Source organism: Hemicordylus capensis, chromosome 1 (genome assembly GCF_027244095.1).
Source record: "Hemicordylus capensis ecotype Gifberg chromosome 1, rHemCap1.1.pri, whole genome shotgun sequence".
NCBI lineage: Eukaryota > Metazoa > Chordata > Lepidosauria > Squamata > Cordylidae > Hemicordylus > Hemicordylus capensis.
In genome coordinates, this window is record NC_069657.1 from 11,999,208 (window position 1) to 12,016,958 (window position 17,751).

At 47.9% G+C, this 17,751-nt stretch overlaps 1 protein-coding gene across 2 annotated transcripts in view; it reads right to left on the reverse strand.

The window, feature by feature from the left end:
• Positions 1-16,552, reverse strand: part of DHRS7 (dehydrogenase/reductase 7) — a 36,558-nt gene extending 20,006 nt beyond the window's left edge. The window contains exons 1-2 of one of the 2 annotated variants that reach the window (XM_053271011.1): positions 16,031-16,546; positions 8,165-8,317 (exon numbers count right to left, since the gene is read on the reverse strand). In XM_053271011.1, the coding sequence (XP_053126986.1) occupies positions 8,165-8,317; positions 16,031-16,163 (286 nt within the window). In that variant the 5' untranslated portion in view covers positions 16,164-16,546. Of the gene's footprint in view, positions 1-8,164; positions 8,318-16,030 lie in introns of both variants that reach the window. The other variant, XM_053271020.1, reaches the window with a different exon arrangement.
• Between the last annotated feature and the right edge of the window lie 1,199 nt (positions 16,553-17,751).

A 17,751-nucleotide genomic window follows, 5' to 3' on the forward strand; every position in this document is an offset into this window, starting at 1 on the left:
ATGCGGCGTGGCATGGATGCTATCAGCCTGTGGCACTGATGAGGTGTTATGGAAGACCAGGATGCTTCAATAGCGGCCTTCAGCAATTCTGCATTGTTTGGTCTCATGTCTCTCATCCTTCTCTTGGCAATGCCCCATAGATTCTCTATGGGGTTCAGGTCAGGCGAGTTTGCTGGCCAATCAAGCACAGTAATCCCATGGTCATTGAACCAGGTTTTGGTACTTTTGGCAGTGTGGGCAGGTGCCAAGTCCTGCTGGAAAATGAAGTCAGCATCCCCATACAGCTCGTCTGCGGAAGGAAGCATGAAGTGCTCCAAAATCTCCTGATAGACGGCTGCGTTGATCCTGGACTTAATGAAGCACAGTGGACCAACACCAGCAGATGACACGGCTCCCCAAATCAACACAGACTGGAAACTTCACACTGGACTTCAAGCATCTTGCATTGTTTGCCTCTCCATTCTTCCTCCAGACTCTGGGTCCTTGGTTTCCAAATGAGATGCAAAAATTGCTCTCATCAGAAAAGAGGACTTTGGACCACTGAGCAACAGACAAGTTCTTTTTTTCTTGAGCCCAGGTAAGATGCTTCTGACGTTGTTTGTTGTTCAGGAGCGGCTTGACAAGAGGAATACGACATTTGAAGCCCATGTCCAGGATCCGTCTGTGTGTGGTGGCTCTTGATGCACTAACTCCAGCCTCAGTCCACTCCTTGTGAAAGTCCCCAACACTTTTGAATGGCCTTTTCCTGACAATCCTCTCCCGGCTGCGGTCATCCCTGCTGCTTGTGCACCTTTTCTTCCACACTTTCCCCTTCCACATAACTTTCTATTAATGTGCTTTGATACAGCACTTTGGGAACATCCAACTTCTTTTGCAATTACCTTTTGAGGCTTTCCCTCCTTATGGAGGGTGTCAATGATGGTTTTCTGCACAACTGTCAAGTCAGCAGTCTTTCCCATGATTGTGATTCCTAATGAACCAGACTGAGAGACCATTTAAAGGCTCAGGAACCCTTTGCAGGTGTTATGGATTGATTAGCTGATTGGAGTGGGACACCTGGAGCCTAGACTGTTGAACCTTTTCACAATATTCTAATTTTCTGGGATTGTGGATTTGGGGTTCTCATGAGCTGTATGCCATGATCATCACAATTATAACAAATTAAGGCTTGACTTATCTCACTTTGCATGTAATGCGTCTATCTCATATATCAGTTTCACCTTTTAATTTGCATTACTGAAATTAATGAACTTTTGCACGATATTCTAATTTTTCGAGTTTCACCTGTATAGCCATCCTAATCAAAGCATTGATCTGTACTCTGTACTGGTCTGTTAATGGGTAACCAAATTATTTCAGAGTTCTAGGCATTTGTCTCTTGCAGAACCTGACCTGGAAAATGGCACTGCAAAGGCAGGCATCTATAGATCCACTTGCAAACAGGTCTTGGCGGGTCTTGGCCTGTGCACGTACTACTAGTTACACGTACTTACAGAAGTTGCACATACTTACAGAAGTGCTGTAATGAATGTAATAACCATATTTGGGTTATTCCTTTTGCACATGGTTAATACGTTGCTGTATTCAATGAAACTGTTAACTAGTTCCCTGATTGGCCACTGATGCTATGCTCTGTGATTGGACTAACTACCTCTCCTTATGCTGTTTCTGCCTTATGATGTCAGAATTATTATATTAGTTACTGCATCCTTCTTTTTGGTGTGACTCCCTTTTGAGGGAGTTCCCGACATGCCGTTAAACAAATAAAGTTCTTATCTGAATTTCCAGCAAATGGTATAGGCCTCCACTCAAACAGATTTCAGAGTGGGATATTTTTCCCACGCCAGGAACCAAACTATTTCAGAGTTCTAGGCATTTGTCCCTTGCAGAACCTGACCTGGAAAATGGCACTGCAAAGGCAGGCAACTATAGATCCACTTGCAAGTGGAGAGTGCCCCCAGCCCTCTGGCGAGTAGGATACCCAGCACCATGCCGATCTCCTCATCCATTTCCACCACCCTTTTTGAGAAGGTAAGAAACAGCAGGAATCCGTACTGAGAAGTAGGAGAGGGGCCCTGCTGTGTCTTGCCCTCTCCATCTCTCAGTGCAAGTGACAGAAGACCTGCTTCTCTCCTAAGCCCTCTGCTTGATTGCCATAAAAGGATCCGAGGGAAGAAAGGGGATTGGTGGTAACCACAAATGGCGGCTAAGCTTCAATTGGTGGATCCCTATGACCAGGACCTGACCCAATTGTGTGTGCATTTTTCCTTTTCATAAAACATGGACTGATGGGGCGGAAGGGATACTTGGAGCTACTTCCCAGAAGAGTATTTTGGAACCAAACCAAATAGGATACATCTGGACAGGGTCATTACTTCCAGGTTCACAATGGTGGGCAATATCTGGGTGAAATGTAGCAGGCACACCATGAGAAGGCTGCATTACAAAACGGACAGTTCTATCACATTTGCTCAACCACTGGGGGAAAAACAAGGTTCAGGCCTACCTGGCTTATGAAGAGTGCATAGAGATTTAATCATTAACCAATCCTTTAGATATTGTTGCTTAAGATGTTTGCATTCTAGTGTACAACTGACGGAAAAGAGGGCCAAGGCCAGATGAATCCACAGTGTTCTAAAGGGGACGGCAGTGTTCTCTCTAATTTTTCTCATCTGTGTGCAGAATGAGATTTGGAGCGTATGCACATTCCGAATGGGGCCTTTCTGAATCAACCTGAGCTAGAGCAAAAATTAACTGAGTGGACATCAAAAACGTGTGAGCATGTGCACACACATACGCCTTAGGGGGAACACTGCCAGGGAGGTGGACATTCCAGTCAAAATAATGGGCTGTCCCCTTGCCTTCAGAACGGTCAGTTCAGCCGCTCACAATAATAGACTTTATTTCTTAGCCACCGCGTAACAAATTATTCTCTGGGTGGCTCACGACACAGCATAAAACATCAAGTAAAAATACAAAACAACACACAAGAACAATACAAATAATTTTAAAATTCTTTTTTAAATAGTTCTTTAAAAGAGACTATCTTTACCTGGTGTCTAAAAGAACTAAGTAATGAAACCAGGCAAACTTCACTAGGGAGGCTGTTCCATAAACGGGGTGCACCACCGAAAAGACCCTCACCCTAGTAGCCACTCGCCTCGCCTGGCACAGGCACTCGGAGCAGAGCCTCCAAAGAAGATCATATGGTCCAAGCTGGAACATATGGGGCAAGAAGGTATCTCAGGTAACCCGGTCCTAAGCCGGGCTTGCTTGTGTTATGTGGATTCTTGCTCACCCCCACCACAAGTTCAGTGGGGTAGGGCATCTGCTTTAGATGTAGAAGGTCCCAGGTTCACTCCCCGGCATCTCCAGGTGGGGCTGAAAAAGACCCCTGTCTGGAGAGCTATTGCCCATCAGTGCAGATAATATTGAGCTAGATGGATTAATGGTCTGACTTGGTATAAGGCAACTTCCTGTGTTCTTAAGAAACTTAAATTAAAGTTAAATTATTATTATTATATATTTATTCGCCTATTTGTATAACTCCCAAAACACAAGTATTTGGGTGGTTTACAACAACAACAACAACAAATAAAAACAAATACCTCGCCTGCGAACCCGGTAGTTCTCACGTTCTGCCAAAATCGGGCTAGGCGCCCTTAGCGCGATTTTGGCCAGTTATGAGAATAGCCTCAGTATCTAATTAAAAGCCTGGATGAACGAATGTGTCTTGATTGCCTTTTTAAAAGTTGTCAGAGATGGGGAGGCTCATATTTCAGCAGCGAGCGTGGTCCAAAGCCTCAGGGCAGCAACGGAGAAGGCCCGTCCCTGAGTAGCCACCAGACGAGCCGGTGGCAAATGCAGACGGACCTCTCCTGATTATCTCAATGGGCGGTGGAGTTCACAGCGAAGAAGCACTTCTTTAAGAAAGAGTTTTGCAGTTTGGAGGTGCCATTGGGAGAAACAATACAGATAATTTCTCTAAGGAATTTATTTATTATCTATATATATAATTCGCTTACAGACGACCGAGTTGAGGACTATGTCTGGAGGCGTCCGGAGCCGTGCAGATGCCTGAAGCAATGATTCGAGCGAGCGCGAGGGGGTCGGGGGGGGGCCGAGCGAGCGCGAGGGGGTCGGGGGGGGGGCCGAGCGAGCGCGGGGGGGGGCCGAGCGAGCGCGAGGGGGGCCGAGCGAGCGCGAGGGGGGCCGAGCGAGCGCGAGGGGGGCCGAGCGAGCGCGAGGGGGGCCGAGCGAGCGCGAGGGGGGCCGAGCGAGCGCGAGGGGGGCCGAGCGAGCGCGAGGGGGGCCGAGCGAGCGCGAGGGGGGCCGAGCGAGCGCGAGGGGGGCCGAGCGAGCGCGAGGGGGGGCCGAGCGAGCGCGAGGGGGGCCGAGCGAGCGCGAGGGGGGCCGAGCGAGCGCGAGGGGGGCCGAGCGAGCGCGAGGGGGGCCGAGCGAGCGCGAGGGGGGCCGAGCGAGCTCGAGTGCTGTGGGAGGACCAGCCAAACGAATTCTCCCAACTAAACCCAAAAAGGAAGTAAACTACCGCACAGATGCTCTGTGCAGGTTCAGCTAGTTACATTTATTTCATTTTAATACAGTACAATATCTTAGATTTTTGATTGGAGTTTTATAATCCAGGGCCACAGAAGGCAGATGGAGGGTTTACTTTAAACACACACAAAAAAAAACCCCTTTCATTATACCAGGAGTTTTCAAACTTGGAAATTTCAGTCCATCAGCATCTGGGGACCCAAGTTTGAGAACCTCTTGTGTTAAATGTCTCAATAAAATAACCTTTTAAAAAATTATGTCTGGATGTAATATAACCCTTAAAATCTATACTTCAGACCTTGCATGAAATCAGGATTCTGTGTGGTTGGCTTGGCCTTTGTATGTGAGGTGCAACATTCTAGGCTCCTGGTTTAGAATAAAACAAGATTCACTGTGAGAAGTCCGATACTGGAAATCAGAATTTGCTCTAGGGCTGTGCAAAATGTTTCAATGTCAAAACATGTCATGTTGAACACAAAACAAAACATCCTTTAAATAAAGGTCCTATTTCAAGCTTGAAACAGAACAACTCTGTTTCAATGTTTTGAGGGCCATTTTGAAGGCCTGTCTTTCCCTTGCTGATAGGGATATGCACAAAACGGATTTTGCTATTTATTTTAAACTCGAAATGAATAGCAAAATCCTCACATCGATTCATCAAAACTGCTAACTTGAATTGCTTCAGACAAGAACAGAGCCACCCATAAAAGCAGGCCTGGTTCAGTACCTCCCAACTTTTAAACTGGATAAACATTCTAGCATGATTCAGCTGCTAGCTTAATGCTCCACTGAAGCAGAATTTTTCTGAAACTACAGAGACCATTTCAAGATTCGTATGGACTAAGTCCTACAAAGTAAAGAGCATGGAGGCCAAGAAACACAGTATAAATATTAAAGTGGGAAAATTATGTATTGCTTTATCATTTGTCAGCCACCAGCATGGAAAGAAGTGGGATGAGGGGAAAGGATAATTTTTAAACTTTCCTTGTGTTTAAAACAAAGCAAGAGAGGAGAGCTAGTCTTGTGGGAGAGGAGAGCCAGTCTTGTGGTAGTAAGCATGACTTGTTCCCATAGCTAAGTAGGGTCTGCTCTGGTTGCATATGAATGGGAGACTAGAAGTGTGAGCACTGTAAGAGATTCCCCTCCGGGGATGGAGCCGCCGCTCTGGGAAGAGCAGAAGGTTCCAGGTTCCCTCCCTGGCAGCATCTCCAAGATAGGGCTGAGAGAGATTCCTGCTTGCAACCTTGGAGAAGCTGCTACCAGTCTGTGAAGACAATACTGAGATAGATAGACCAGTGGTCTGACTCAGTGTATGGCAGCTTCCTATGTTCCTATGAGAAAAGATAGCAGCAATGGGCAGAAAATCTCTATTCCTGTCCTACTGCAAAACAGCAAAAGGTGAGCCTCTGTTAGTTTTATAGATTATTACACAGGCATGGGAGTGCCTGTCTATTCTGGGTGGAGAGGTGGAACAGCATCGCATCATTTTATTTCACCAGATTGAAAATAAAAATGCTAATATTATTATGTCCTTATGCAACTCTGTGGTGTGGCCACATTTGGAGTGCTGTGTAGAGTTCTGGTCGTTTACCTTAAGGACATTGTAGAACCAGAAAAGTAGCAGAAGAGGGCAACCAACATGATCAGGGGTCTAGAGCATGTTCCTTATGAGGCTAGGCTACAGCATCTGGGGCTCTTTACCCTGGAAAAGAGGGGACTATGGGGAGGCATGCTAGAAGTGTATAAAATTATGAATGGAATACAGAGTGTGGACAGAGATAATTTTTCTCCCTCTCTCACAACCAGCGGTCATCCCACGAAACTGAAGGCTGGGAAATTTAGGACCAACAAAAGGAAGTACTTTTTCACACAGTTGATCACATAGTTCATCTATGGAATTCTCTGCCACAAAATGTGGTGACAGACACCAGCCTTGATGGCTATAAAAGGGGCTTGGACAAATTCATGGAGGGTAAGTCTATCAATGGCAACTAGTCTGGTGGCTATAGGTCACCTCCAGCCTCAGAGGCATGATGCCTGAATACCAGTTGCAGGGGAGCAACCGCAGGAGAGAGGGCATGCCCTCAACTCCTGCCTGTGGCTTCCAGCAGCATCTGGTGGGTCACTGTGTGAAACAGGATGCTGGACTGGATGGGCCTTGGGCCTGATCCAGCAGGGCTGTTCTCAGGAGACAAGCCACCATTGGACGAACAGGTTTAAATAGCCCGGGCTGCGCCCAATCATGGGCCACGCCTCGCGGCCCCAACACACACCCCGTGTCTGACATCAGACACAAGGGTGCTGGTTTAGCTTCCGAGAGGGGGCCGTATGGGAGTTAAGTGGCCACTGCGTTCGCAGCATGGCAGGGAAGAGCCATTCCTGGCTGGGCTGCAACTGCAGCGTCAGCCCCAGACTAGCTGCCGAAGGGGCCGCGCAGACCCTTTGGCAGTTAAATGGCCGGCGCTGCATTCGCCATGCGGCCAGGAGCAGCTCTTTCCTGCCTTAAAGGACCGGCTCTTCCCTTAAAGGCAGCGAGGAGCCGCTCCTGGCCACACTGTGAACGCAGCGGCCATTTAACTCCCGAATGGGAGCTGTGTGACCCCCCCACGCCTGACATCAGACGTGGGGTATGTGTTGGGGCCGCGAGGCTGCGCTGCGAATGCAGTGCCAGCCCCAGTCTAGCTCTCGAAGGGGCCATGGCCCCTTCTTTACATTTAGTCGTAATCCCATTTTTCCCCACTGTGCTCCTTGAAATTCATTACTAGAACTTGCAGATCATCTGCATTCTCAGCTATCAGAGTGGTGTCATCAGTGTGGCGCAGGGTATTGATGCTTCTTCCTCCAACTTTAAAACCACGCTCATCTTCTTCCAGTCCAGCTTCTCTCAGTATATGTTCAGCATATAAGTTGAATAAATTAGGAAAAAGTAGACAGCTTTGTCTGACTCCCTTGCCAATCCGGAACCAGTCTGTTTCACCATGTTCCGTCTGGACTGTGACATCCTGTCCTGTGTATAGGTTTCTCATGAAAGTATATGAATACTTCGTGAATAGTAGTAGTGGGATGTCTTTAAGAAAAAAAATCTAAACACATACCTGTTTAATCAGGCTTTTAATTTAGAGTTTTAAATCTATTTTTTTAAATTGTGTTTTTTAAAATGTTTGTATTATGTTTTTGATTAGAAACCACCTAGAGATTTGTAAATGGGGCAGTATAGAAAATGTGCCAAAAAAATAGATACACACACACAAATATCAACTCGCACATGATGCAGTGAAATGTGGGTGGTGAAGCACCCACCTGTGCTGCTGTGTTGTATGCTGTGTTGTATAATCACTATTGTGGCTATCACAGAACAGAGCAGTTCTACACCAAACTGCTCAATTGTGCAGAGTTGCATTGGAAACTGGGAATTGCATTGCACAACTGCATTTTTACACTACTTTAAGTCAGAGCAGAACTGCTCTGTTCCACAACAGCCCCAACAGTGGTTACACACACAGCAACGTGGGCAGCAGCTCCACCGCCCGCATTTCACTGTGTGGTATATGAGCCATTATTTTTAAAAACAATAACACCACAAGCTTTTAAAAGAATGAAATCCTACCAAGACACTTCTTTTTCACTCGCTCCAGTTCATTCTCTCTTCTTGCTGAAAGCACAAGCAGTGATCCGATCTTGGCCAGCTGGTAGGCCAGTTCCTCACCAATACCACTGGATGCTCCCGTCACCCAGACCACTTTCCCAGGTAATTCATTTTCTGCCAAGAGTAAAAGAGACAACATACTTTGAAAGGGTACCTTTTTATTAGAGCAACTTCAGTTGGTGAATTTATGCACACACACAATTATTTTTCTCAAGCAGCAGCAAGCAATTATTGTGCTAAGGTGGTTTTATTATTGAATGTACTCTCTCCAGTCTGAACTGCTCTAGCCAACGCTGACCTGTTTATCAGAGGCATCAGAAGGAAGTAAACATTCGACAACCCAACTATCGGTAGTTTGTGCAGATCACTCTCACCGGCCTGAATTGCAAAACACCATCTCCACACAGTGGCTGACATCCAAACTAAATTACTCTCGAGTTATTGAAGTTAGGCAGTCCTTGAGTAGCACTACTGAGTAACTTAGGAACATAGAAAACTGCCATATACTGAGTCAGACCATTGGTCTATCTAGCTTAGTATTGTCTTCACAGACTGAAAGCGGCTTCTCCCAGGTTGCAGGCAGGAATCTCTCTCAGCCCTATATTGGAGAAACCAGGGAGGGAACTTGAAAACTTCTGCTCTTCCCAGAGCAGTTTCATCCCCTGAGGGGAATATCTCGCAGTGCTCACACCTCAAGTCTCCCATTCAGATGCAACCAGGGCAGACCTTGCTTAGCTATGGGGACAAGTCATGCTTGCTACCACAAGACCAGCTCTCCTCTCTCACAGACCAGCTCTCCTCTCACAAACTTAGTCTGGCTATCAACCTTGCAGTATCTACAGAAGCAGAAAGAGCACTCTGGTCATGGCAATTCTCGAATTCACAAGCCAAGCTTCTTTTTCCGAACTGCTTTCTTAACTCTAGGCTTCTCTTTAGCAACCAGAGATGGAGCCGTAGGTCAATGTTTCCCAACCAGTGTGCCGCAGAACATAGGCTGGTGCACCATGCTGGCTTGCTCTGAGTCATTTCCAGAAGTGGGGAGTTTAAACTCCCTGCATTTTGAAGCTGACTCTCTCCCTTAGAGCTATTTGAGCCCAGCAGAAACACACACTGCTGGGCTGGAGGAAGAAGAACAGCAACATAAAACAATCACGCAGCAGCTTTGCCGCTGGAGGGGGGAAGTGTGCCTCAGACTGGAAAATGTTGGGAAACACTGCATTAGTAGGTAGACGTTTGCTCGGTTTGTTTTTGAAATATACAAGGCCCTACTGCCTTACTTTACCCCAGCTGCCAATCGGTGGTTTTGTGAATTTTATTTAAAACTGTCAACATCACATGTTGAATCAAATTTAGTCAGCAATATTGTTGCATGCAAGAGTGAAGAGCAGCATGTCAGCAGCAGTGAATACACACAAGGTTGTGTGGAGGGCTACAAGGGGAATGAATTAAAAATGAGGCTAGGCTTGCGTGTGTTTCTGAGTCCTGGTCACCTTCAGCTAGCTCAAAAAGCAATTGCTTCTGTTCTACTGTCTGGTTCTTGGGCTTCCCAGAGGCATCTGGTGGGAAGAAACAGGGCACTGGACTAGAGAGGCCTAAGGCCTGATCCAGCAGTGCTTGGAGCCAGTATGGTGTAGTGGCTAGAGTGCTGGACTAAGACCAGGGGGACCCGAGTTCAAATCCCCATTCAGCCTCATGAGACTTGATGGGTGACTCTGGGCCAGTCACTTCTCTCTCAGCCTAACCTACTTCACAGGGTTGTTGTGAGGAGAAACTTAAGTATGTAGTACACCGCTCTGGGCTCCTTGGAGGAAGAGCGGGATATAAAATGTAAATAACAACAACAATAATAATTTTCTTGCATGCATATAGTGTCTTATGGCAGCTGGAAGGGACAAGGTGATGTCAAGTCAAAAACGATGACTGCGAATGCAACACATATTTATATAGTACTTTTCAACAAGTTCCCAAAGCGGTTTAGATAAGACATACACACATAAAATAAATAAAATAAATAAAAGGGCTTCCTGTTCCCAAAGGGCTCACCTTCTAAAACAGAAACCTAAGATAGACACCAGCAACAGCCACTGGAGGGATGCTGTGCTGGGGACGGATAGGGCCAGTTGCTCTCCCCCGCTCAATAAAGAGAATCACCACTTTCTAAAGGTGCCTCTTTGCTCAGTTAGGAGATGAATGTTCAGAAGGGTTCTTTGCAATACTGAGAAGGAGCAGATAAGTGGAAGAGAAACCCAGCCACACCCATCGGCTGCAAGCAGCTTGCCCCCCCCCCATCCCATGCCAAATGCTGCTGAAAGTTAAGTGTCAGAAGCCCTGCAGCTCTGGAGATAAGGGAAGAGGCCAGAGGTTTCCATCACTAAACACAGGAATGTAACAGGTGGGAGGCCGCATCTCGATCCTACCACTAGCAAGAGAAGGTTAGTCTGGCGCCAACCAAATGTAAAATGTTATATAGTTTGTTCATTATTCCATTCATGCCTTCTCATATTGAACTCCTGCGCCTCCTTTTTTCCTTCCAGTTCCCTTGAGTATTTACTCTTATTTTTATTTAGAATATCTTTATACTGGTTTTCTACCCCATAAGAACAGCCCTGCTGGATCAGGTCCAAGGCAGCCCATCTAGTCCAGCACCCTGTTTCACACAGTGGCCCACCAGATGCCCCTGAGAAGCCCACAGGCAAGAGTGGAGGGCATGCCCTCTCTCCTGCGGTTACTCCCCTGCAACTGGTATTGAGAGGAATCTTGCCTCTGAGGCTGGAGGCGGCCTATAGCCACCTCCGACTAGTAGCTGCTGATAGACCTCTCCTCCATGACATTATGCAAACCCCTCTTAAAGCCATCCAGGTTGTTGGCTGTCACTACATCTTGTAGCAGAGAAGTCTACAAGTTGATTATGTGTTCTGTGAAAAAGTACTCCCCACAAATAGGTTCTCAGCATGCTCTATATAGCAAATGAGGAGGTGGTTCCCTGTCCTCCAAAGGCAAGAAAGGGAAAGGAAAGGTTGTGCCGTCAAGTCGGTGTCAACTCCTGTTGACAATAGAGCCATGTGGTTTTCTTGGTAGAATACAGGAGGGGTTTACCATTGCCATCTCCCACACAATGTGAGATGATGCCTTTCAGCACCATCCACTATCACTGCTGCCCGATATAGGAGCTTCCCCATATTCTGGGAAACACACCAGCAGGGATTCGAACCAACAGCCTCCTGCTCTCTATGCAGGTTGCTTCCCCGCTGAGAAACTCCTATATTGGGCAGCAGCGATATAGGAAGGTGCTGAAAGGCATCATCTCACACTGCGTGGGAGGAGGCAATGGTAAACCTCTCCTGTATTCTACCAAGAAAACCACAGGGCTCTGTGGTGGCACAATCAGAGGCAGGATCTGTCTAAAAAGACAGACCAGCAACAACCCACTGGAGGGGTATTGTGCTGGAATGAAAAGGGGCAGTTGCTCTCCTCCTGCTAAATAAATGTAAGAGAGCCAGGACTTTGAAAGATGCCCCTTTGCCCAGTTAGCAGTATTGCTTCCCCCCTGAATCCAAGACTAGTTTTTTCCCCACTTTTTTACTATTAGAGGTAGTCTTGTATTCAGAGTCCTGCTCCTTTTGAGTAAATGGAGGTATAGCCTGTATTTAACCTCTGCTTTAAGAGGGTCATCTTAAGTTCAGAGTAGTCTTTGATTCGGGTAAATATGGTAACTGAGATTGTAAGTCAGAGAACAGAGTCTGTCTCTTCATTCGGATTTGTGTATAGTACAGACTGTTCCTTTTGTGGTCAAGAAAAATGTGCAAATCACAAACGTAAGAGAAGAACAGGAAGTAGGGAAGCATATTAGTCCTCAAACACTCCTGCTTTGCCCTCCCCTTCCCAGGACGGCAACTTCTTGTCCTGCTCCAGTCCATAGCTTCTGGCATCTCTTGAAGGTGCAGATATAAACAGGGTGGATGCAAGACACAATGGCACAACATCCAGACCAGGTCCTATTGAAACTTGGCCAAGACATGACTAACTGAAGTTCCATCCATATCAATGGTGATTAGGTCAAAGGTAAAGTGTGGATGGACACACATCTCTTCAGCCAAGCTTTTTAGTTAGTTAGTGTGTTTTTATGGGTATTTTAATCTGATTTTTATGTTTTAACTGTGGTCCTCTTATGTGGTCAGACTGGATCACACTAAGTTTGTGACTCCTGAGGATGTGGACAAGCTGTTTCAGACTATGCATCCTGCCACCTGCTCTCTTGAAGCTTGCTCAGCTTGGCTTATTTTATCTAACAATCAGATTGCCAGAGAGGGTCTTCTTTGAGGGAGGGTAGGATGCCTTCTTGTCTTAAAAAGGTATCACTAGACCATATCTGAAAACCGACATTGGATCCCTCAGAGTTAGGCAACTATAGGTCCATCTGTAATCTCCCATGGTTGGGACAGGTGATTGAGAAGGTGGTGACCTCTCAGCTCCAGACAGTCCAGGAGGAAACCGATTATCTAGACCCATTTCAAACTGGCTTTCGAGCAGGCTATGGGGTTGAGATGGCCTTGGTCGGCCTGATGGATGATCTCCAATTGGTTATCGAAAGAAGGAGTGTGACTTTGCCGATGCTGTTGGATCTCTCAACAAGATTCCAGATGGTGTCACTTGGAGATTGTTGCTCTGCAAATCGAGAGTTACTGTACGGAGTTCCACAAGGCTCCATCTCAATGCTCTTTAACATCTACATGAAACCGCTGAGAGATCATTAGGAGCTTTGGTGCAGGGTGTCAATGTCATCAATATGTTGATGACACCCAAGTCTATTTCTCCCTATCAGCTTCATCAGGAAATGGCACAACCTCCCTAAATGCCTGTTTGGAGTAATGGGCTGGATGAGGGATCAACTGAAGTTGAATCAAAATAAGATGGAGGTACCGATTGTGGGGGGTAAGACCTGCCAGAAGGTTTAGATCTGCCTATTCTCAATGGGGTTACACTTCTCCTGAAAGTTCAGGTACATAGCTTGGGAGTGCTCCTGGATCCAAAACTCTCTTTTATCTCTCAGGTTGAGGCAGTGGCCAGGAGCACTTTTTATCAGTTTCAGCCGATACGTCAGCTACACCCATTCCTGGAGGTAAATGACCTTAAAACAGTAGTGGCATATGCTGCTAACCTCCAGGCTTAACTACTGTAATGCACCCTACATGGGGTTGCCTTTGTACATAGTCCGTGTACTACAACTAGTACAGAATGTGGCAGCCAAGTTAGCCTTTGGGACAACCTGAAGGGATGATATAACACCAAATTTAAAAAGAACTGCACTGGCTGCCGATATGTTTCTGAGAGAAAGACAAAGGGCTGGTTATTACCCATAAAGCCCTGAATGTCTTAGGTCCAGGGTACTTAAGAGAACACCTCCTTTGTCATGAACCTGTCGCCTGTTAAGATCGTCTGGGGAGGTCCGGTTATGGTTGCCTAGTGGCAAGTGGTTATGTAACCTGCTGGCGACTTGGGGCCAGGCCTTTTTTGTGGCTGCCTCAGGGCTATGAAACGCACTCCCTGTCAAAGTAAGAGCTAAATGGGGCACCTGGCTAAACCCTGGGCCTGACCGAGCAAAATCATTTTTATCAAAACGCTAATCAGATCTCTTTAAATACCCGGCATTATTTGAAAAGTATATATCCTTGCTCAGGCACGATGGAGGCCAGGCACATTCAAGTTCTAGGGCAGGCCTACAGGGAGACTCGGTATGCCTCTAGCTTTTGCTGCCTGCCTGGGAGAGCAAGAACAAAGGCAGGGGTCAAGCACCTGGCAAGGCACAATATGTGGCTGAATAACTGTGTTTGGCTCAGCTGGTCACAAGTTGTACAGGCCGATGATGTCTGTCCCAGTACAATACTCAGCATGTGAATAACTGCTTCAAAGGGCAGAACAGAAGCAAACACTGCGTCTTTCAGAGATGCTTGCAAAGCTTCTGGCATATGCTTTTGGCATTTGCTCCAATGGTACTTTGCTGTTTCTAGATTCCTCCCCTCAGTCAGGGGTGTGTGTGTGTCTGTGTGCGCACACACACACACACACACACAGCACATACACACACTCTACATTTTAAAAATCTCTTTGGACAGGAATGGGTTATCCATAAATTATTTCCCCTTAAAACACACCCTAACTACCCCTTCGTATACACTACTATGGTTATTAAAGACAAATATAGCAATGTATTCATGGGTGTTGGCGGGGGGAGGTGAAGCAGTTGTCCCCTGATTGAGTCAGTCCCATTGAATTTAATGGGGTTTACTCCCAGGTAAGTGGGTATAGGATTGCAGCCTTTGCCTACCCATCCCCCTGAAATAGTTCTGCTTCCCATCCCCATTGGGTGTGTTTTGTCCAGATTTGTTCAGTGCTGGAATGTAGATTCCAGTTTCAACTAGCTTGGCCACTGAGAGTCTAGGGACAGAGGATAATAAATTTTCAGTTATTCATTTCCAGAAAATTTTATAGTACTCGAGCGCTCAAAAAAATAATCCATGTCAATTATGATAGAAAATGAACTACACTGTAGCACTGCACTGCAGGTTAGTTAAAACAGAACTGCAAACTTACCCACACTTCCTTGGAAGAAACTTAACTTCTCTATTTAACAGTGTGGGACTTCTTAACTATGAACACACATACAGAGGATCAGGTTATGTGACAGCAGGGCTTGATTTGACAAGCCTGTTTTACCACCATATACAAGCGAGAAGAGAATGCTGGGGAAAGTTGAAGGAAAGAGAAGAAGAAGACAACCAGCAGCAGCAAAGTGGATGGACTCAATTACGACAGCAATGAATGCACCACTGAGAGACCTTAAAGGCCAAGTGGAAGACAGATCATCCTGGAGAGAATCTATCTATTTGGTCCCTAAGAGTGAACATCAACTTGACAGCACTTAATCTATCACACGCCTGCTGGCAGGCTGAAACCCAACAGGACAATCACTCTGTTTTATCAGCCACAATGAAACTAAACCAGACCACTCTGTGGCTGCATTGACTTACTACTGTTCATCTGTGGCTAAATGCTGCGGCAGGGCGGGGAGGCTGCACAGACCCAGCCCAGTCGAACTTGGGCCACAGCCTGGAAGAAGCCGAGAATTCATAGATGGGGAGTGAACAATGAGAACTGCAACGGGGCCGAGTCACGTAGTAGTGGGAGGACGAAGATGGAGCACATACCTTCTGCACCCTGGAGTGCTAGTTTCACAGCAGGAGCTGAGCCTCTAAGAGCATTGCGGGAGGGATAGTTCGTGCCAGGGCTGCTGGGGAAAAGCTGCAGTTGTCGAAGTTCTCCCCGCTACGCAAATGTTCCCTTTTACCCTTCCGAAAGGAATGCGGCGCGTGCTGGGGAAGAGGCTTCCTCCTTTTCGCCTCAGGAACCCGCCTGGCGCGACCCACACCGCGTGGCAGTTACAGAGCCTCCCTCCTTCCAGCCCCAAATGCCCCACGGGCAGCAGGACTCCTGTCCCCTGTCCCACTTTTCCTTGCAAAAAACAGGGCGAAGCAGCAGACACCGGGCGCGCGCGGCAGGTTCGCTCAGAGGCCATGCCGGGGGCGCCCCAACTTGGGCGGCGGGACAGCCTCACTCGCCCCCAGCACGTCTGGAGTTCGGAGAGGCTCAGCCTCCGAAAAGCGTGGAGAGGGGGGGAGAGGAGAGAAGAGAAGAAGCTGCCACGTCCACACGAGGAGAGGGGCAAAGCAAGGGCAGAGATGAGAACTAGGGGAGATGCGAGAGGGCGAAGTGGGAGCTCTGCGCGCGCGCGCACACATACCTCCCCCCCCCTCCTAGTTTGGTCCTTACCAGGCTTCTTGCCTCGCCATTCCGCCCACAGCAAAGTTAAGTCGCCGTCGGCTCGCCACCAGCGTCTGAGCAGATAGCCCAAGAGGGAAAGGGCGGTGACCCACCCCAGGAGGCACGGCCAGCAGATCTCCATGGCGGACGGCGGGGGAAAGTGTGAGGGAGAAAGGGCCCAACTGCCGGGCTTTATGAGGGAGGAAGAAGGGGACCGCCCCACGGGCTGCAGCAGCAGAGCCCTCCTCGCCGTCTCCTCCGAGCAAGAAGGGAGTGGCCGGCTGGCTCTGCCAACGGAGGAGGCCGGCCACCCCTAGCACCAGGCGAGCGGGACAGGAGCCGCCCCTGGGAGGGGAGAACTTGGTGCTGCCGCTTCCCTACTCAGTCAGCGCCTGTTTTTCCCCCTGCTCTCGAGCCACGCGGGCGGAGCGTGGCCTCGGCTGGCTCTTGCAAGGGCTTCTCTCCTCCTCCTCCTCCTCCTCCTCGTACGCAACGCACCGCAGCAGTTTCCTTCTGCTTCGCAGAGGGAGTCACCCTCCTGTTGATAGTGGCGCTGCCAAATGCCGGGGAAGGAATAACGCAGCCGCAGCGTGAGCGGCGCGGCAGGCAAAACTATTCCGGGCACGGGGCGCGCGAGGTATTGCCAGCCGGCTCATGCCTCTTCGCCCCGCCACCCATGAGAACAGCCCGGCTGGATCCGGCCGAAGGAGGCCCATCTCCTTCCCCGCAGTGGCCCGCCAGACGCACACCAGGAGTCGCAGGAATCGGCTGGGGTAGTTTTCCACTGGGCTGGAGACCAAGAGGGATTGCCAGCCGACTACACAATAAAACTTAAAACAAAACCAACCCCTCGCCCCGCCACACACACACAAAAGCGCCCGGGCTGCGCTTTTGCCTTGGGAGGGCTGTAAGGAGGGAAGGGAGCGAAGTAAGAAGTGGGAGGGAAGTAAGAAGTGGGGTCCCCCAGGGATCTGTACTGGGACTGGTGCTCTTTAATTTATTCATAAATGATCTAGAAGCAGGGGGAAGCAGAAGTGGCCAAATTTGTAGATGATACCAAACTCTTTCCGGTAGTGAAATCCAAAAGGGATTGCGAAGAGCTCCAAAAGGATCTCTCCAGACAGGATGAGTGGACGACAAAGTGGCAAATGCTGGCAAGTGTAAGGTGATGCACATTGGGACAAAAAACCCCAACTTCAAGTATATGCTGATAGGATCTGAGCTGTCGGTGGCTGACCAGGAGAGGGATCTTGGGGGTCGTGGTGGACAGCTCGTTGAAAGTGTCGACTCAATGTGCGGCAGCTGTGAAGAAGGCCAATTCCATGTTAGGGATCATTAGGAAGGGGATTGAAAATAAAACGGCTAATATTATAATGCCCTTATACAAAACTATGGTGCAACCACACCTGGAGTACTGCATACAATTCTGGTCACCACATCTTAAAAAAGACATTGTAGAACTGGAAAAGGTACAGAAGAGGGCAACCAAGATGATCAGGGGCCTAGAGCACCTTCCTTATGAGGCAAGACTACAACACATAGGGCTATTTAGTTTAGAAAAAAGACGACTGCGGGGAGACATGATAGAGGTCTATAAAATCATGCATGGTGTGGAGAAAGTGGAGAGAGAGAAATTCTTCTCCCTCTCACAGAACACTAGAACCAGCGGTCATCCCATGAAATTGATTGCCGGGAAATCTAGGACCAACAAACAGAAGTACTTTTTCACA